General features: G+C 39.9%; 1 protein-coding gene across 1 annotated transcript; it reads right to left on the bottom strand.

Moving 5' to 3' along the window:
• Nucleotides 1-18403: 18403 nt before the first annotated feature.
• On the bottom strand, nucleotides 18404-22108 carry LOC126817267 (galactose-3-O-sulfotransferase 2-like). Its single transcript, XM_050544084.2, has 3 exons — nucleotides 22063-22108; nucleotides 21499-21545; nucleotides 18404-20180 (listed from the first exon to the last, which is right to left on the bottom strand). Exons 2-3 carry the CDS (start codon nucleotides 21534-21536, stop codon nucleotides 19052-19054), a joined length of 1167 nt encoding a protein of 388 aa, XP_050400041.1. The 5' UTR covers nucleotides 21537-21545; nucleotides 22063-22108; the 3' UTR covers nucleotides 18404-19051.
• Between the last annotated feature and the right edge of the window lie 724 nt (nucleotides 22109-22832).

Raw genomic sequence — 22832 nt, forward strand, 5'->3', positions numbered from 1 at the left:
GAGGCCCAAGACTGGGTCGACGACGACGTTTTACAAAAGATGATCGGTTCCATGTATTGGGTACCCCGTGTGTTGACACGATCTCCGTGCCTGTATGCGCATATGGTGCGCATGGAATACCCTTTACCGTTGTGAACCACTGTTGTGAACTACTTTTTGACTTGACTTTTTGCATTTTAGTATTTGCCGTTCCTTGTTATGTGTTCATAAAGTTCTTTGAAATTTTGTATAATAAATAGTTTGTTAAATAGTTTGTTAAATAGATTGTTAAATGGGTGGGACGATTTACCCAATATTACCCAATATCACCCCAATACAACTACAATATAACTACATACTACCTAATACTCCAACGTAATGATGTAAAATGTGCATATCAATTGATTTTTTAAAAAAATAATTAGTTATAGCGCGGGAATTGTACTTTAAATGCGATTACCGATCTCTGGCTGTTCCATTTGCCTCCCTATATCAACCAAAACAAGTAAAAACTAACCCAATTCTACCAAATACTACCACATACTACCCAATTTTATCAGTTAGCAACCTAATATTTTCAAATAGCAGTATAATTACTATAACGAATGTTCGATAATTTGCAGAAAAATGAAATGTTTGCGCAGTTATCTCCCTTTACAACCGATAAATTGCTTTCCAGATTAATCATCCTCTTTTGCTTTGCAGTGGGTTTCCAGGAGGACGAAGTTAGAATAAGAAAAACAAGTATTTTGTTGTGTATATTTTAATCATTATATATAGTTAACTACTGTATTATTATATAAGATGGCCATGGGTATCGTCAGGCGGTACCCATGTTTGCGTGGTTCGGAACCATCTCCAAACAAGTGCGATATCTCAACTCTACTGAAAGAGATTCGCACCCTATCAGCTGCGTTGATACTGCATTGAAGAGACAATCCCCATCGCCCGTAGATTTTACTGCATTGACATTGGTTTATTTGGTATACTGCCTCAATAATTTGTCAGCTACTTCGTCAACAGGGAATTTTATAGGGGATAAATCGACACGCCTCTATTTGTGAATTAGCATTTCTCTTTCTGCGACACTTCTCAGTTTGTCAACATTGTGATTTGCGGCCTGAAAATAAAATACAAAGCCTTACTTTCACTAATCTGCTTAAACACTTACAGCTCTGTCGGTTTCTTTGATGATCAAGCACAACAAAACTTGATTAGCCAATCAACAATCTTATTTCCGTTGATTAAGTGATAAGTCAGGTGGAATGTATATACGAGTAGAGCATTACACATTTGTAATAAACATGTGCAATTTCGTTAATTTTTAAATAACCATCATCCATTACGTAGCATGCAATAACGTAATAGTTGACATGAAAAAAATAAATATAAACATATGCGAATCAAAATAATAACAAGCGCTTACTCTTCACACGACACAAAATAGGTCATTTCGGGACTGACCTGGTGGTTCAATTTTATTTCAATAATTCGCTGGCGCGTAGGGGTCTTTAGCAGTGGGAGGAACCGGAGCACTCTGAGAAAATCCACGATTTTGGACAAAATAAATATTAATATTTTATGCAATTTTTTAAATTGAATAAGATACATGAAAAAAACCAAACAAACCTTTCCCAGTCGTGTTATTCCCAGGAGATAATCAAACTTGTCACCAGAACTTCTGCATATTTCACAAATATATGTTTCTGGGCTGGCAGAAAGGGCTTTTACTTCTACATCAGTAATGCCTTCACAATCTATGTGGTACCATTTCAAACACGTGTCACAAAATATAATTCGATTTTTACACTTCACAGCGCATTTACCACAATGCCGTTGGACATGTTTTTGTTGTTGACCACGGGCCATAGTGATATCGACTAATATTCGATAAAATTATGACTACGCTTACACAGAGTGTGAGGTTAGACAAGAGTGAAGAAATGTGCTTTTGGAACTTCTATTGGATGCCAGAGATGTGTGAATATACACTGACTTTGAGTTCAATCGTATATCCGGAAACATGCCGATTATAGTGTTGACACTAGATGATTAATACAATCAAAGCTGTATTTAGGAATTAAGCCAACTTTTACAAAATGACAATTAACTGGTGGGCGTTATCTACATGTTTAATATTGATAACACTGCATATAGACGGATTGATAATCATAGCCGGCGTATTTGTAATAAACAACAGCAACAATATACATGAAGGGTCTATATACAACAGAAAGAGGCTAAAACCAATATTGACAAAAGAATATCTTCAAGTGTATTATTTGGTAGCAGTTTCATCGAGAGATAATATAAATAAACCAGAACGTGATTACCCAATCAACAATCTTAACCCATTGATTAATTGTTAAGTCAGGTGGAATGTATATTCGAGTAGAGCATTACACATTTGCAATAAACATGTGCAATTTTGTTCATTTTAAAATGAAAGTAATTATGCAATGACTTAATAGTTGACATGAAAAAATATAAACATATGCATTTTTTTTATTAAAGGACGTGCCGCCTAACGATACCCATGGAGGGGTTGAAATTGTTATTTATAGACCGCTGGCCATCTTATATAATAATACAGTATATAATTATATATAATAGATTAAAATATACACAATATAATACTTGGTTTTCTTATTTTAGTTTCGTCGACTTGGAAACCAACCGCAACGTAAAAGAAGATGATTAATCTGAATAATCTAAAATCTCTTTATCGGTTGTAAAGGGAGATAACTGCGCAAACATTTAATTTTTCTGCAAATTATAGAATATTCGTTGCAGTAATTATACTAATATGCTGCTATTTGACAATATTAGGTTGTTAATTGATAATATTGGGTAGTATGTGGTAGTATTTGGTTAGTTTTTGCTTGTTTTGGTTGATATAGGGAGGCAAATGGAACAGCCAGAGATCGGTAATCGCATTTAAAGTACAATTCCCGAGCTATAACTAATTATTTTTGAATAAATTCAATTGATATGCACATTTTACATCATTATGTTGTAATATTGGGTAGTATGTGGTGATATTGAGGTTGTATTCGGGTGGTATTGGGTAGTATTGGGTAAATCGTCCCGCCGTTGTTAAATAGATTGTAAATTTTAACATTAAAATGTTACATAATTTTATTTTATTGTACACATCTTGTCTGTTGTTTTTTGCCAGGGGTAGTATAAAAGGGGGCTGGCTTAAAAGGGAAAAGTTATTTCACCATGGACGTGTCATTCAAGCACCCCTTTACCATGTTAGTGAGCGGACCAACGGGTGTGGGGAAAACGATCTTTGTGCAAAAGTTTCTTCAAGCATCGCTCTTTGATACTCCCCCTGAACGAATCGTCTGGGCTTATGGTGAATGGCAAGACAGTTACAAGCAGTTTCCTTATACCTATACGCGTGGGTTGGGCAATTTGGACGAAGTGATGGATCAAGTCCAAGGGCCCCAATGTTTAGTCGTGGATGATTTGATGGGAGAAGACACCGACACGTTAGAACGTTGGTTTACCAAAAAAAGTCATCATAGAAATGTGAGCGTAATTTACATTGTGCAAAATCTGTTTGATAAACAACAGAGGACCATCAGTTTAAATGCTCATTATGTGGTCCTCTTTAAAAATCCTCGCGATGCCTCACAGATGGGTGTCTTGGCCCGCCAAATGTATCCGGGACAAGGTCAATTTATGCAAGAAGCCTTTGCCGATGCCACCAGTACCCCTCGCAGCTATTTACTCATCGATCTGAAACCCGATACGCCTGATGAACTACGTCTTCGTACACGTATCTTGCCGGAGGAAGAACCGTCCCATGTCTATGTGAAAAAAGTATAAAAAGGCTCCTGAGATGTCCAGATTCATTTGATGTCAGCATGGCTCGTGTGAAGAACACCGTTCGTCGTCATCCACCTCCCGGACTACCCCGTGCTAGATTTCCACCACCCGCCTGGAAAGGAAAATTTGGTTGGCGCCACACCAACAGAAACCGCAGGACCCAATCGACGACGCAATGTGAGTACCAATCTGGCTCCAGATTTACGTTTATCCCCCATAGTCGTACGTGTGCCACGCCATCATCAGATTCCAGTCACGGACAATGACACCCGTCGACGTCGCCCTGCGCCGCGCCGCCCTCTACGCCTCGATGACGATGGTGTCGTCAGACGTCGTCCAGCGCCCCGCCAACCACCACGTCAGGAATTGAAAGGAATGAGGAGCTTTATTAACCGTTTGAAACAACTGTCACCCGAAATGGCTTATGGACAGTTGGGCAAGAGTACCGGGATGGCTCAAATTGGATTGTTGAAATGGTTCAAGCTGGAAGCTGAACATTTGCTGAAAGTAAATATACGACCCTTACACAAACAACACGAACGATGGGTAGAGAGAAATCGAGAGAGATTGCAACAACTGACTCGAGATCGTTTAACTGTCAACGATAAATTGAACATGATCATGAAACCCGGTGGACAGGGATTTTTCGGAGGTATCCTGATTCGAATCTTGATCCGTTGGAAAGAACGTTTGCAAAAGGCCAGAGACCCGTCAGTAGACGACGAACCGTTCAACGCGGTGGATTTTTTGGTGTCGTGGAAAAGGCCAGACAAAGACGACGATAGAAAGCATATAAATAGGATATAAATACCACATCCCTACCCATCTCTTCACTCACAACACCATGAAATCCCGTGATCTCAACATCATTCGGTCGCTACGGGCCTTGCCCATACCCTGGCAGAAACAAGTCCTGAGACATGCTCCTGATACTTTTATTCAGACTCTTTCTGAATGTTGTCGCCAAGTCTCCAGCCCGCTACCCCAATCTTTAACTCTTTTGGCAAATCGTAAAACTCCCATGAGAACAAAACGACGAATCGTTCAACGCGGTGGCTTTTGGGGTGAAATTGTCAAATTTGTGCTTCCAGTCCTGAAAACCGTCGGTCAGGCCGTGGGTCGTGCGGTAGGTCTACCTATTTAGGTATCCAGATTGGTATTCAGAGATTGGTATCCAGAGATTGGTATCAGACCCCTAAGACTACTATAAAAGGCCCTCCAGTATAAAAACCAAGACGTCACCATGCAGTCATTACCTCTCTTGAAGGTGTTATTGAACGTATCTCCAGCTTGGAGAAAACGTCTGATTCGACAAGCGCCCCGAGACGTGGTGAATTGTTTATCCGAGTGTATTGGTAATTTACTACAAGGCACCATAACTCTGACACCTCGCGAAAAACAACGTTTGCAACGTCTAAAACGTGTGTTGCGTTCTTTGGGAACCACAAAAACCTCGTGGCATCAACGAAGGCGTTTATTGGGTTCTTCAACCCTCTGGAAAAACGTATTTCCCTGTATTCAACGGCAGCTGAAACGACGACGATGAAATTTGCACGGAAAATGAAATTGGTTCCGATGGACGAACCCAGTGTCACGGTAGTGAAGCCGTACGAACCCGTGTGGGAACGGGACCCTATTCGTCGTATCATGGAAGAAGTGTCGACCGAGATGGATACCGTCTTGAAATCCCGTATGCCCGATGCCGATAAAATGCAAAAGTATGGCCAGTTGCTTGAAAGATTTCATACGATGCAAAAGAAACTCGCGACCTCCCAACCAAAGCAAGCACCGCCACCGCAAGCACAGCAACCACCGCCGCAACCTTCACCACCACCACCTTCACCACAACTACCACAAGAACCCAATGTCGGTTCGGTTCCTGTCAAGTATCGTTCTAAAGCCAAACAATTGTTAAAACACATCAAAGAAAAGACACCTTTGGAATGGAACGAAAATTAAGAATTGGTACGTGATGGTCAAGTGATCAAAGGAACGAATGCCCACGATATTGTCAACGATTTAATGCGAAGTCGTAAAACCGTGTCGCCAGCTCCGGGGTGGAACGATGTTGTGTCCACGTTAAAGAAGACACATGCTTCGCGAGAATGGGTAGGGAATGCAGACTGATGGAAGACACCAATTCGTAGAGCGCTGGGGAAAGAACAAAAGACACAACCTCGTAGGACACCCCAGCAGACCCCACGTACACCCCTGGAGGTACGCTGGACGACCCCTCGAGAACAAAAAAGGAAACGTCTTCAAACCAGTCGAAGATCAGCACCACGTTGGATCCCCTTCAGAGACTTGTAAAAACTGTTTTAATTACAGACCTGTAAAATAACAAACCTGTAAAACTCGCAAAATAACAAACCTGTAAAAACTTGCAAAATAAAATTTATTACAAGATTACAAAATAAAGTTTTTTACAAAATACCCAGTATGCAAAGAGTATAAATACTGTTAAACAGTATAAATACTTTTAAAATGGACAAGAAGTTGGCTCGTGTGTATTACGACCCCAAACATCCTGCGGGTTTCGGAGGAGCGAACCGTTTACAGAAAGCTACCGGGGTTCCATTGAAACGTGTCCGGGCCTGGTTACGCTGGTTACGGGGACAACGCACGTACACATTGCATAAACCCATACGAAAACGTTTCCCTCGTTTATCCACCGTCGTAGCGCCGTTGTCTATAAATAGTCCCGATGTGTTCCAGAGAATGTCACAATGTCACAAGACGAAGCCACGTCAACGATTTGTAAGTCCCTCTCCGAACGTCGACGTCACTGGTCTTGTTTTGGCAGTCGCATCCCGCAAGCGGAAATTGTCTTTTTCTGTCAAGTGATTTTAGTGAACGTGGTGGCAGGTGTCGCTTTAGCTCAGTTAGCCACACGCCCTGACGGTCCCCAAACCACCCTGTGGACGGCCCTCCTGTCCAGTAGTATTGGCTATCTGCTTCCGGCGCCAGCCCTCAATACCACCCCCAAAAATGACAAATCCCCGCCAGTTTTATCTCACATTGCCTAGTGACAGTTCCATGAAAGTGTATCCCGACAACACAATGTCCAGTTACCGTACCCTGCTGAATTCTCCCATCGATTTGGACCACCGAGATTGGGAAGTGGGATTGGCTTCCGTGTCGTTTCCCACGACGTGGAACAATCTCTCGGAAGGAAGTAGCGAAATTAGTCGTATGATGGTGATGATCGCACCCTATAATCCAGACGTACACAGACCAGACAACATACCGAAGAATGAGAAATGGAATATGGTCGAAGAGCCCGCCAAGGTTGAGATAAAAAAGTATCCTATTCCTGGAGGAACGTACAACAGTGTCCAGCACTTGTTGGCTGAGATAAATTCGCTTATACGCGCTTGGTTTAAAGATCACGTGACGCTCGAAACGTTGCATGCCAAACCTAAACGAAGACATCCGGACAATCCCGAACTCACGGAAATCGAAAAAGAAAACGAGAAGAATTATTAAGCCAAAAAAGATGCCTACGGCAAAGCCATCAAAGAAGAACCGATCTTATCCTTCGTGCTGGACCAAGTCACGAGACAAGTAAAGGTGCAGATCAATACGGAAGACGGCTTTAAATATCTCAAACTTATACCCTTTCTCCAGTTGAAGTTGACGGGCCCCGTGGTATCCTCGTTGGGATGGATTCACGAGACCACGATTATGCCCCGATTGGACCATTTAACGTCTTTCAAACAGGGATATCATCGTGGCCCCGGAAACCTTTGACATCAATGTGGGACACACCATGTTTTATCTGTATGCAGATCTCTTGGAACCCCAACGGGTGGGGAATATGTTGGCGCCTTTGTTGGATGTCTTTCCAAGTTCTCACGGTTATCATCGCCCAACGGTCATCCATTATCAACCCTTCAAGTACGATAGCATCACCACCATTGGCCTCTATATAAGAAACGGTCTTGGCCATAAAGTGTCATTCACCCAAGGAAAAGTCGTCGTCAAACTACATTTCCGACGAAAAGCAATTTAAAGCATAATGCAATTTTATCGTGGTGTGTTACGCCAAAAGGGCGCCAACATGAAGACGCCCACGCCCATCAACGTCTACCCGGGAGGTGTGTTGCGGCAAAAGGGCGCAGGGCGTTTACAGGGGTTACTGAACTTGGCGAGACCATTTCTGCAAGCTGGAAAGAACGCCTTAAAGACCAATTTTTTGAACCAAGAGACTTTTGGAGAATTGGGAAAAGCAGCCCTTGGTGTGATATCGGGAAAACAAAGTGTGGGCCAGAGTTTGAAGAATGTGTTCCAGCGCACCATAAAACCACGTCTCCGACAAACACTAGCCGATGTCATGTCCTCCCAAACACCCAAATCCCGACGTCGACAAACAGACACCAGACCGCCCAAAACCAAACATTCTATAAAAAGGAAAGGAAAATCCACTGGCGTCATTTCACGAACCAAACGTCCTCGGCCCGACATCTTCGATCATGGCTTCAGCAATGCGTAACGATTCCTGTCCTTGTGCTCGCGATGAACTGGAACAATTGTTCCAAGTGCCCGATACGCACACGGCCATTACCCGAGTAACCAAAATACGCAAATACGCCATCACACCCGATCTGAATCACGATGGACCGATTGAATTTCTGGTGAACAATGCCAGTATGGATTTCATCGATTTGGCCAATACAACCCAAAACCTGCAACTCAAGGTGGTGAAAGAGGATGGCACCAATCTACCGGCAGACGAACCCGTGGCTCCCGTGAATAATTGGATGCACTCTTTGTTTAAAGATGTGAAATTGAGGCTGGGAAAAGCTTCTGATACGTTGGTCACGTCTCCTCTACCCAATTACGCCTATCGAGCTTACCTAGAGAATTTACTGAGTTATGGAAAACAAGCCAAGACGAACCATTTAGACCGACAAGTCCTGTGGCACAAGGATACAGCCGGCGAATTTGATCACGCTTCACCCGTCAAAGCCAATGCAGAGGCCCCCGAACCTGCCAATGCCGGGTTGGTGGAGCGCTACAAACGCATCTCGCAGAGCCAGGTGGTGGAATTACAATCACGGTTGCATTTAGATATGTTTCTACAAGAGAGGTACTTAGTGGACCAAGTCGATCTACGTCTGAGTTTGGAAAAGCAATCCTCTAAATTTTTCCTGATGCATGCCGACAATAAAGGACCCTACAAGATTGATTTCATCAAAGCTTATTTGGAAATTCCGTTCGTCACCCTTTCTCCCACCACGTACACGCGGATTAACAACCAACTCAAAACCACCAATGTCAAGTATCCCTTGAAACGCATGGTCGTCAGAGATGTGGTCGTGCCGAGTAACCGTACCAGCCACGTCCTGGACAATCTGTTCATCAACGAAACCTTACCCACGCGTCTATTTGTGGGGTTGGTCAGTAACCGATCTTACGATGGGCATAATACCAGGAACCCGTTCCGATTTCATCATCATAACCTCAAGCACATTCGATTGACCATAGATGGAATAGTCGTGGATAATTATGCCGATCTCAACTTTGGCGATAAATTGGCCATCACACCGTACATTGATTTAATGGATCGCGTGGGTGTTCTCAATACCCGAGAAGATTTGGATCTCAGTTTCCACGATTTTATCAAGGGTTACACGCTGTTTTGTTTTGATTTGACCAACGATCGAGGAGCAGACCGGGCCTATTCACACCCCAGAACCACGGGTAACCTGTCTCTAGAACTACGCTTCTCGGCAGCCCCCACTAACGCGCTCAATCTTATGCTGTTAGCCGAATACGACAATGTCTTGGAAATCGATTGTACCCACCAAATCATCATGGATTGGTAGTCCTTTATCCACGTTACAATTGGAAGAGGCCCTGCGTTATCATTCGGACGTCTTTGGTGGCGTCTGGTCCCGGAATCACCTGTACCAACTGCAACCCCGTACCTATCCTCTAGCCTACATTGTCAATACCGACGACGAACAAGACCCTGGCACCCACTGGACCGTGTTTATGTGTGAAATGCAGCGGTACGGCATTTTCTCAATTTGTATACCAACTATAAGGGTTCTTTTACGTAAACGCCCATGTGTACACGAGATCTCGGATTTCGATGCCACCCGAACATTTAGTAGGCGCAGCCCTTGCCAGGCTGTCCCATAAACTTTAATTGATCATACTGTTTGAACTAAAACGTGTTTTTCATATAAAAGTAAATATGACTGTGTATATATTATATTCTGTCAGGTTTGGGCTCTAGGCAAATCTAGTCATCATTTCAGAACGGCTCCATATTTTGATTATACATTTTGTGAACGGGTAAATGGGCTACCTCGTCGTGATATGTAAAATGACGGAGTAGCGGTGGCTCAACGAGTAAGACGCCGAATCGCTAGTCTGGAGGTCGCGGGTTTGCTCTCGGTGTTGGCCGGGAAAGTTCATCATGATTATTTTAGGGGTGTGTGGTTTCCACTTTTCAGTGATGCAGGACGGCTGACAGTTGTCTAATCGTTCGGGTGGGACGAAAAACCGACGTCCCGTGTATACTTTAGCGTGCGCGTGAAATACCCCATGGCAGTTGGAATTTGATATAACAGTAGGCCATAGTGCCGCTGCCCGGGCAAAGTTTACCTCATAGCACACTGTATGGCGTATGCCCGTCTTCATTATCCCAGTCGGTGCAGAGCAGTAGGACGTTAAACCCCATTTCATTTTATTTTGTCGATTGTCATGTCTAAACCCACTTTTTTTTAGAGTGGCCTGTAAAGTTAGGGACCTCAAATGGAGTTATCTCCCATAAATTACCAGCGCTGCCAAGTTCGTGTTCGGTGGTATACATTATTAATAATGTCATACAAAAGTCCAACAAACGTTTGTTAGTGAAGTGCGCGAGGCAGAGTATGCCTACATGGCCTCTTACCGATACGGATGTGACCAGCAGCTGACATAGAATAAAATTGATTTCGGAGAATTTAGCGTTCCCAGATGGATTGCGGTTGGTCCACTGCATTTGAAATAACGGCTTTTCAGTCGGGACAGTAGCATACAATTGTATTTACTTACCAAAATACAGCTTTTTGTTCAAGAGTTTATGTACGCAAGAACGGGGCCCCGGTGGCACAAACTGACGCGCTATTAAACTTCTTTTAGCCTGCTAATCAACATAGCCCGGTTGGATCTGACACGCTATCAAACTCCTTATGCCCGACACAATAGTCTTTTTCATATCATTGGGTTTTTCTGGCGTGGGGATAAGGGTATAGCCGTTCGGATGGGGCGAAAATCCGAGGTCCTGTGTACACATTGCAGTGCACGTAAAAGAACCCTAGGAGGTTTATTCCCACTGGCGAGGGGGCCCTTAGGGTATAGCCGTTCGGATGGGAGAAAAAACGGCCCCGTGTACACATTGCAGTGCATTTAGAAGAACCCTTAGGGGTTTATTCCCCTCATAGCACAATGGTGTATGCCTGTCTTCATTAGCCTAGTCGGAACAGAACCAGAGGACGTAAGATCCCATTTCATTGAATTCTAGGGGAGTTGGATGGCTGAATGGTTAGCACGTGCGCGCTGTACCATAAAGTCCGTCATTGAGTCAACTGGCGTGGTTTCGATTCCCCGGTTGTACGTGACAAGGAGTATGGTCGCCTGTCCAACCTCGTGACTTTTCTCCGGTTTCCTCCCACTGCTAAAGACCCCTACGCGCAAGCGAATTATTGAAATGAAATTAAACCATAAATATTAGTCCCGAAATGACCTAGTTTGTATCGAGTGGACGTTAAACCCCATTTCTCTCTCTATCATTTCATTCTTCTTTTTTTTGTAATCGAGAGAAGAAACTGACACACTGGGGTAATAAATCTCTGACGTTTCCAATAAAAAGCAATAACGACCAGTACCGGTAGTCAAACATTAATCAATTGTCAATTAAGAGTAAAACGAAACAAAGAGACCAGTATCATCATAGACAGATAAACAGCCAATAAATAACACGTGACTGACATACACCAATAATAGTCCACTTATAGACGGATTTGGTATTGTAAACAAAATAAAAAAAACTCATAAAATGTAAGCTGACATGCAACAGATCGGACTGCAGTCCATGGGTTAATTCTCGTTTCTTTGAATTTATTCCAAAATCTATTTAGCTACTTTACGGATGAAAATAATAGAATGAAAGTAGCAAAACAATAAAAAATGAAAGTAGTTGTAAGTGTTGGACCACGAGCGTAACACACGTTAATTCTCGCTTGTTTGAAAAGCTCTTAACTTCTTCCAAAATCTATTCCGTTCGGCTGAATGCTTTCTGCTACAGATGTAGCAACATGTGACAACGTCTCGCTCAGAAGCATGCAGGAGATTCGTCATGAAATTCCTGAGAAACACAATGTTAAATCTCAATTTCGGCTCCCAGAGAGAAGTTAACCGTTCGTTTCTCTCTGGGAAATCTCGCCGGCCATGTTTCAGTCTGAATTCGGTTCCTAAGCCCCTCCTCCAATGGCTCATGATTGGCTGGATTTGTTTAAATGAAATGCACAATGTGAGTGATTCGGCGATTTGAGCGTAAAATACGCGAAATTTATGAAGAAACGCGAGTTTGAGCCGCCATCTTGGATCTTTGTGAAGAGACCGGCGGAAGGGTTACATCACTTAACATTCAAAATAGCCGGCGTGATTTCCCAGAGAGACACGAATGTTAACATCCTCTCTGGGGGTCGAGAAGTTTTTAATACATGACATTTCTTGGGCTATAGAAAGAGAAATGGGGTTTAACGTCCACTCGACACAAACTAGGTCATTTCGGGACTAACACGTGGTTCAATTTTATTTCTATAATTCGCTTGCGCGTAGGGGTCTTTAGCAGTTGCAGGAAACCGGAGGACCCGGAGAAAAACCCACGAGGTTGGACAGGTGATCCTACTCCTTGTCACGTACAACCAGGGAATCGAAACCACGCCAGTTGACTCAATGACAGACCTTATGATACAGCACGCACGTGCTAACCATTCGGCCACCCCCCCCCCCCCACTCTTGGGCTATAACATCTTTTTGAAGCACAAAAAGCCTCGCGGGTATCTTCTGAATCAAAATATTGAAGAGGGTTGGTTCACCACTCTGCAAACCTCAGCAGATTCAAGTACCCTGCATCTAACCTCGACTGTATGACGAATTCCGCCATTGTAACTACTTTCAAGTTCCCGGATTACAAATGGCAGCATCAGACCATGCACTGGGCTTTATACCAATAAACGGCCTTGTTCATTTTGAGCAACAGGGTGACTGGGGCACATTTAAAACAACCTAAATCAAGCATGAAATTCATAACACACCAGATCACGACCAAATTACAGAATCAGCATGAAATTGTAATTGAATGAATTTACGGCGACGCCAATATAATATTTCGTGACTTATCATGATGAACTGGATAATAAACATCAATTACGTCACTGCTAATAACCGAATAAAGAAAAAGGAATTTCCTTTAACATGTTTCCCCAATTCGTCAGCCATCTTGGGTGGAAGAAATTTATTACTACTTGACAGTCTACTGTATGTAATAATTATTAACGAAATGGGGTTCAATTAATGTCTTGTTGTTCTGCTCCTATACTGGGCTAATGAAGACGGGCATACGCCATACAGTGTGCTATGAGGGAAATTTTGCCCGGGCTACGGCCTACTCTGGATGAACTTTCTCGGCCATTGCAGGGATGGAACAACCGACCTCCAGGCTAGCGAGCCAGCGTCTTAAACACCGTGGCCCCCACAATTAGTGATGAGGGTGATGAAACAGGTGTTGACATGACACTAATAACACGACAGATTCTTTTTCCGATTCATTTATCAAAATAGTCAAACAATAATATAGATCATCTATATACAAACTCTCCCGATACGATTATAGAATTAAATATTCCAGTTTATGGTCTTGGTGACTGACCATTATCCAGTAATTTTTATCATAGGAAATGATGAAAACATCAAGCGACATTGTCATCTTGAAAACGAATATAGAAATTTCAAACATTTCAATGAATATACTTTTTTAAATGACCTTTCCCTGCAAAGCTTTTCAGCTATTGAAACTATAGATGATGCAAATATGACATTGGAAGTATGGTATAATAAATTTAATGTTATATTCTTAATCTACATTCACCAAACAAAAAACGAAAACGAATAAAAAATCATAAACAACCAGAATGGTTTAATTCAGAAATCAATAACGCTCGAAAAACAAGAGATTTTTACCAGAGGAAAAATGATCATATCAACTACAAACTGGCGAAACAAAACCAAAAATTTAATAACAAGTTCTAAGTCTAAATATATCATAACTGCCATTCAAAAGAACAAAAACTCAAAATAACAATGCTATGGGAATTAAAACGAATTGTAGCTATCCGATGTCTATTAAGTCATATAATAAAGAATATGATTTATCTGATATTGCTAATATTATGAATAATTATTTTACCAATTTTACCGATGATATGAACCCGTATATAATCCCCTGTCCAATAAATATTGTGAAAAGATCGATAAATTTGATCACAAAACAATTCCTCCTAACAAAGAAATATACTATAAATTATGAACACAAATATCTAAATATGCTTGTTCCAAGTAAGGCTACTTGTATTGACTCTATAGGACAAAAACTTCTAAGAATGTCGACAGACAATATTTTTAAATCATTAACTTACATAATAAATTGATGCATCTCAAAAAGTATTTTCCCTGAACAATTAAAATTTGCTTAACTTATCCCAATCCACAAGAAGGAAGACAAGGATCTACCAAATAATTATAGACCTGTTTCTGTCTTACCCACAATATCACAAATATTTGAAAAGCACATTAGTTCTCAAATTACAGAATATTTTGAAAAATACAAACTATTTTATGAATTTCAATCTGGTTTTAGAAAAAAATCATTCATGTTCAACAGTCTTATTAAGAATAACAGATATCTCGCTCAAAGAAATAGACTCGAGTAATATGACCGGAGTTGTTTATCTCGATCTTAGTAAGGCTTTTGATCTAAAAGACCATAGATTAATAGATTAATCCTCCAAAAATAAACTAATTTCATCCTATCTGGAATTTCGAAAGCAAAAAGTAGTCTTAGGGGCATGTCATTCAACTGTTACTGATGTGAAATGTAGGGTCCCACAGGGAACCAATACTGGGCCGTTACTTTTCCTAATCTGTATAAACGATCTCCCATTTCATTTCAGTAAATGTCATACTGATCTTTTTGCTGATGACAGTACCCTTCATTTTTGTAGCAACAATCTAGCTAATATACAGATTGCCCTTCAAGGGGATTTACTAAAAGTATTTAATTGGTGTAATGATAATGGTATGGTAATGATTGCTAAAAAGACAAAAGCTTATCATTAAAAATTAATGGAGATTCGTTACAAAATGTATCTGACGGGGTGTTATTAGGACTTACTGTTGGCCAAAATTTAGATTGGAATCTCCACATTAACAAATTTTCCAAAATCATATCCTCCAAAATCTACCTTCTGACAAAGTTAAAAACCTTATTTACCACAGAATCTTAAAATTTTATTTTTCATCGGCTATATTTTACCATACTTAGATTACTGTTCCACAGTTTGGGGTAATGCCAATAAAGGTAAACTAGAGGTCCTGTATAAACTTCAAAAGCGTGCGGCAAGGAGCATTTTGGATGAAAAACCAGATTCACACTCGTCACCTTTGTTTCAATCTCTAAATTGGCTCGCAATCTACCAACGTATTCTTTACAACCAAGACATTTTTATATGATATTTATATAACACATTCCGTAAAAATTCTAAATTGACCGAAACTACCATGATATTGAGATCAGAAAGTCAATTTAAATTAGCAATTCCAAAAAGTAAGAAACCAGCGGCTGCCAGGCAGGATACGCTCACATTTTCGAGAGATGGATAGAGAACAAGCTAACAAGAAAGTGATTTTTCCTACTATCAAGGGCCATAATTCAGGAAATTACAATTCAATATGCGCGAATATCAAAAGGAACTGGGACTTTGTGTTCTAAACTTACAGTTCAAGTTTAAACAAACTCGGATAAAAATTGTGACCTCTATAGGGTCCACAACCTTGATATACCATATTTTTACGCTATTTGAGAACAAACGGCGGCCATTTTGTCTGTCAATTTTGGGTTGATTTTCATGAAATTCGAATTCAGTCGTCTTTAGGGTGTAACAGTGATATAATAATACGGTTTTTTAAATCGGATAAAAATTATGACCTCTATAGGGTCCACAAGCTAAAAACGCGATTTTTCGTACAATCAGGGGCCATAATTCAGGAAGTTACGGTCCGATATGCGCGAATATCGAAAGGAACCGAGATCTTTGGGTTATAAACTTACATTTCAAGTTTCAACAAAATCGGATAAAAATTGTGACCTCTATAGGGTCCACAAGCTAAAAACGTGATTTATCGTACAAACAGGGGCCATAATCCATGAAGTTTCGATCCGATACATGCCAATACCAAAAGCAGTCGAGATCTTTTGGAGATAAACCTATATTTCAAGTTTCGTCAAAATCGGATAAGAATTGTGACCTCTAGAGTGTCCACAAACAAATTGTGGACGGACGTCCGGACGGACAGGGGCGACGGCATAATACGTCCACATGAAAATGTGGGCGTATAAAAAGCAATGAGAACATTCCAATATACCGCCTTTTATATTCTGGAATTTACTACCTCAAACTGTGAAACGTGTCTTCATTTTTTTATCTTAAAAAAGGAGTTCGTAAAAAATATCAAATCTTTTAACCCTTGTCAATTACTGTTGTCCTCTGAATGTATGTTTATTTGCCATTTTTTATCCCGCGCCGAACGAAGTGAAACTTTGCACACATATCAACCTATTACAGTAGTTGTGCCTTTTGCTATTTAGGAATTTCTGGGATTTATATTTTTTTGTGTTTCCATGGAAACAAAAATGACTTAGTTTTTGGTGTACAATTTTGTTTCCGAAGCATATCTCATAAACCGTTCAAGATATCTTTCTGAAACTTTGCACACACATCAACCTATTACAGTAGTTGTGCATTTTGCTGTTTAGGAATTTCTGGGATTTAAATTTTTTGTGTTTCCATGGAAACAAATTTGACTTAGTTTTTGGTGTACAATTTTGTTTCCGGAGCATATCTCATAAACCGTTCAAGATATCTTTCTGAAACTTTGCACACACATAAAACAAGATGACTAGTCATCAACATCCCGCGCCCTTGCACGTTACTGTAGTTGTGCCTTTTGCTATTTATTAATTTCTGGGATTGATATTTTGTGTGTTTCCATGGAAACAAATTTTACTTAGTTTTTGGTGTACAATTTTGTTTCTGGAGCATATCTCATAAATCGTTCAAGATATCTTCATGGCACTTATTTTGAATTTCTCAGATTTGATAATTTTATGTGTTTCCATGGAAACACATTTGACTGTTCAAGATACCTTTAAATTAATTTTACCCATTATTTTATTTTCTGAAATCACGCCTTCCGTCCTGATTTTGTTTCTGCAGCATATTTTATTATCTGTTCAAGAAATCTTTTTGAAACTTTGTACAAACATTAACCTATTATAGTATTTTATTTTCTGATGTATAAGTTTATTGTTTAACATACAGCAGCTAATTGAGGTAGGCAAAGGTTGTTGTGCAAACCTTACAGGGAGTAGCGACCCTGCCTTGCCGAGTTACTGTGATCAGAGTATGAAATTCTGTGAATTGATATTCCATGTGTCGGAATATGAGATTTGTCTAAAGCTCCAGTTCCCTCCACTTGCAAAATATCTCTATTTTCTATGTAGTCATGTCTGATTTTTAAAACCAGAGCTTAATGTCATAAATTATCTCAAATCTTCTAGTAAATAGCAATCAGTCATTAGTTTTCAGAAATAGAGAGCAATATCTACTAAACAGGGCCACAATATTAGGACCAGTGACACTGTTTGCGAAATCTGATACATTTTTATATTGATTACCAATAGCATAAACAAGTTATTTTTCCTTATTTCTTCCGTGCAAGGGCGCGGGATGTTGATGACTAGTCATCTTGTTTCATTTCGTTCTTGTTTGTTTGATATTTCTTTATCATAAGCTTATATAATATGATATATATGCACTTTGTAAATATTATTACTGTGAGGTTGCTAGTTTTATAGAGTAGAGGGACATTTTGAAAATTAGAACCCATGTACTAAATATATGTTCCCACAGAAAATAAAGTCATTATTATTATTATTATTAATATCGTCCATGTTATTAATGTTTATGTTTATAATATTTTAACGTAGATTACACTTTTAAAATTGGCTAAACATCTGCATTTAAAACGAATACCTTCAGACGCAATATTTGCTGTTGTATAGTCTAGGTGTTCGAGACTGTTGTATAGTTTAGGTGTTCGAGGCTGTTGACGCTATTATTTATACTAGTAATTAGTCTCTATCATCCAGAAAAATAATCTACGACTATTGGTCTGGATGCGTTGTCAACATTTAAGAATAACAGGTCATTGGATCGATTACCCGGTCTTTTACATTATCATAAACAGCGGCTAAGGGAGGTAACTCATCCTAAAAGAAGATGATGACGCCCATGAAATTAATTTAAGAAAGCCTTTTCAAATAATCCATTTGATTGCATGCACTGTTCAATATCCAACACTTTTAATTTTTTTTTACTGTAAAATTTCTCTCTTCATGAGCCATATCTATGTTTTTTTAAATTAATCCTAATTCGTCGTTACGATTCATGTTTGGTTATATTAACAAGAATTATGGGATTTATTGCGGGAGGGGGCGCAACTCTTACTGGATAATCAACCACATTAAAAACCCAACTCCCGGTTATGCATGGGCAATGGACTTTACGTCAAATATTGACAACGGTCCCAGATCCCCCGTACGTTGAAGACTAGGAGGTTCTGGGTGACCAAGACTAACTTGTAATCCGGTTTTGTTTTTAAAAAATGGGTTTTAGCAACTGGATTTGAAACCAAAACCGGCAAGAAAACTAACTTTAGATGCCATATTCGCTGATCATCTAGGCTGGTTGTTCGAGGCTATAGAAGTCATTGTTTATACCAGTATTTTGACATATATCAGAATTTATTCTTTTGTTAAGAAATGGGTTTGAAGCGAACACACCTGTAGCCATATTTGATGTTATATAGTCTGGTTGTTCGAGACAATAGACCCGATTATTTACACATCTAACTGTAGAGCTGGTGTCCAGATTATAGACTCACGTTTTTTCTTTATATAAATCGCATCTTCGCCATATTGTATTAATTCCTTTCGGCGGTCCTCTTTCAAATTGTTCATTAATGTCGACTCTTTTGTCGTCATAACAACGCAATCCAAATCAGTTATTTGAAACTGATCGGAGAATTCGCTGACGTCGATAATCAGGGGTTGGATAATCGTTTTCTGTTGACAAAATTCCTCCACACGTTTCAGAACCTGTTTGAAGTATTTCACTTCTCTAGTGAAGTCACTGAATTGGGTAGAAATTTGATTTTCTAGTTTCTTAAGAAAGAAATCATACAGGGCGTAATCCAGTGGCGCCCACTGTCGATGGAGTTGTCGGTCCTGATCGGTTATTTCTATGGAGCTGTTCAACTTTGAAACATTGGCTTTAATATAAACAATATCCTTGATCGACCAGCGTAACAGCCGTCTCATTAAAATTATCGATTCATCGAATTTCTCCATCACAATAACCAAATCAAAGAAAGTCCCAAGACGTTCCATATATTCCTGAAATAGGGCCATATTGTCATTCAAAGCAGGTGGGTAGCCGAAATCTCGCGCCATTCCATTATGTGTGAATGACGTCATATCCTCGTCGTAGCGCTTTGGATCTCTTAGATAAACTCTGTGTGGATTGGGTCCACTGATGTTTTTTATATACGCTTGAGGAAACACTCTACGTATGTAATAAAACGCGGATATCATTTGTTGAAAAGGCTCACGAACCGAGGCTATATAGACGCTATCACTAGGTAAGTAAGTTCTAAAGCCGACCGCGCTAAAGATCACGTGATTAAACAATATGTCAAACGTGTGGTTTGTAGGTATGGGGAAAAACTTCCATGATTTAGGGTGCGCGTTTTTTACACTCAAATGATGCCCGTCTTTAGGTAGCACGGCGGTTAATTTTCTACTTTGACTGAATCGTATCATCATATTCTCTATGGTGGTGCTGGCAGCTTTATGAACTTTCAAGAATCCAATATGGCGGACCTCTCTCTTAAAAATGGACATTTTCGTGACGTCCATACCAAATAAGGAGGAGGATGCTATAAACATTACTATTATTCCGGCCACTATTCTGAAATAAATATAGTTATTTTACAGTGATTATATAATTATTTAATTATTTTCTAAGCAAAATAAAAATATTTGGCTTAATATGGCGCGGTAGCCTGCTATTAGATACATTACAAATATCTATTAGAAATTAAAAGTTATATTAATTATCCCCCCATTATCAAATATCCATCTGTTACAGCGTATAAGCCTGTGTATTATACCACCATTAGACTTATATTACAATTTAGATCATATTACTGTTATCAATTACAATAGTTCAAGTAGGAGGGGTGTATGTAACACGGAGTAGAGTCGCCCGTCCAACCTCGTGGGTTTTCTCCGGGTCCTCCGTTTTACTCCAACTACTAAAGACCCCTACGCGCAAGTGAATTAGTGAAATAAAATTAAAACCATATGTTAGTCTCGAAATGACGTTAAACCACCTCTCTCTCTCCCTCTCTCTCTCACTCTCTCTCTCCGTGACAATGAGTAGGGTTGCCTGTCAAACTTCGTGGGTTTTCTCCCAGTCCTCCGGTTCCCTCCCACTCTAACGAGCGCTACGCACAAGCGAATTATTAAAATAAAATTGAACAATTGTAGTAATATGGAGAGCAAGAATTTGTGCTAAGAAACATCTATGTAAAATTATATTATGGTTTTGATTAACTATTCTCCATTGCCCAAAATAATAGCTATGGTATAAGTTAATTCTGAAACGCAAATTAAAATTGTTTATGAAATATTGTAACAATAAAAAGACATGGGGTCTAAAGACAAAGAATGGAGAAATATGATGGCTGGAACAATAGCGTTATCTTTCATATTATTGATTCTCACGTCATAACCATAAATATAGAAAGTATATGCTGGTTATGGTGATACGTTAACTGAGCTATCGATTAATGCGCATGTTGGTCATACACATTTCTCTTTGTTATAAAACATGTATCATATTTGTTGACCAAATTAGGTAACAATCCCTGTCGATATTCAGATGGGGGTGCATGTCAATTCCATATTTAGAACTTAGCTGTTACCAGCCTTTAGATTAACACCTCAGACAAAGAAATATGCATCTATAAAAGAAGGTGGACAAATAGCATTCGACAAAGCTCACTCCGGTCATACACAGCGTGAAGACCGAACATTGAAGATCTGATAGTACTACACCAATTCTTGGACCCGAAATGACCTAGTTTATTTCGAATGGACGTTGAACTCTCTCTCTCTCTCTCTCTCCCTCTCTCTCTCTCTCTCTCTCTCTCTCTCACTGTGCTTGGAATATTTGTTTTTATATATTTAAATAGAACAACCAATAAAAGCAATTTATAACTTACATCGCCATTCGGACAAATATTCTTTGTAAACGTTGCATTTCATATAACTGAAAGAAAAACAGGTGCATCTGAAAATTGTATATTATTCTTCAAAGAACGGGGGATGGTGGGTAATTGAGGGGATTAAGGCGTGCCCTTTAGAACATAAGGTCTGCCATTGAGTCAAGTGGCGTGTTTTCGATTCAGGGGGTTGGGTGGCCGAATGATTAGCGCGTTCGCGTTGTATCTTAAGGTATGTCATTTGGTCAACAGGCGGGGTTTCGATTCCCCGCTTGTACGTGACAAGGAGTAGGGCCGCCTATCCAACCTCATGGGTTTTCTCCGGGGCCTCCGGTTTCCTACCACTGCTAAAGCCCCCCCCCCCACGCGCGCGCAAAGGAATTATTGAAATAGTGTTAGTCCCGAAATGACCTTGTTTGTGTCGAGTGGACGTTGAACCCCATTTCTCTCTCTCTTTTTTTTCTCTCTCTATCTCTCCCGGCCAACACTGGGAGCGAACTTAGAGAGCCAGCATCTCATCCACCGAGCCACCGCGGCCCATTAATTAAAACCGTTTATACTTACATATAATATATTAGTTTATTTAGAAAGCGTCTCCACGTTACAATACTGTAGCAATACTAAGTAATATTTTATACAATTCTAAAAAGAATCAATATAGAATCTATAAATATAATCGATAACATGACAGATCATAATATTAACATTTCAAAATATCGATACATTGATACATATAATAACATGGCGGTCCGGATCTCTAGAATTACTCACTCATAATTGGATAAGAGATCAGAATAGAAAGTGCTGGATGTGGTGTTTGATTGCCTGAATGATTTAGGGGAGAGGTCAATTCAGGACAACAGAGGGGGTGGGGGTAAAAGGGCCGTTTACCGTGGGAGGCTATGGTCCAATGATTAAATTCCCGTGTACGTATACATGTACCACAGACTTGATGTCAGTCTATTTAATATCAATCATTAACCGGTCGAGGGGGTGGGGAGGTCGGGGTCGAGTGGGCGTTACATCCACACATATATATATATATATATATATATATATATATATATATATATATACAAATTCCAAATTTTCCCTTTTTATAAAATGAAAGTCGATGACACCACGAAAAGGAAATTAATGGAAAACCATTTTATTAAAAAATACGTTCCTCGACTTAATAGTCAATAAGTAACAATTGGCCATTAGCTTCATTAATTTTCTTAAATCTATCCCATGATTATCTTCCACTCATTGTTCCTAAATTGAACCCATATACTACAGATTAACACACGTGTGTACATGTTTCTATTAATTAACGATATACTATGTAACCA

This window comes from Patella vulgata, chromosome 4 (genome assembly GCF_932274485.2).
Source record: "Patella vulgata chromosome 4, xgPatVulg1.2, whole genome shotgun sequence".
In the NCBI taxonomy this organism is placed as follows: domain Eukaryota; kingdom Metazoa; phylum Mollusca; class Gastropoda; family Patellidae; genus Patella; species Patella vulgata.

What these genes read in the sequence shown, in the direction of transcription:
- LOC126817267 (XM_050544084.2), bottom strand. Translation starts at nt 21,536, where the DNA reads ATGCAACGTTTACAAAGAATATTTGTCCGAATGGCGAT. An exon ending in ATATTTGTCCGAATGGCGAT is followed by an intron (nt 20,181 to 21,498) that starts GTAAGTTATAAA and finishes TATTTATTTCAG; the next exon opens with AATAGTGGCCGGAATAATAG.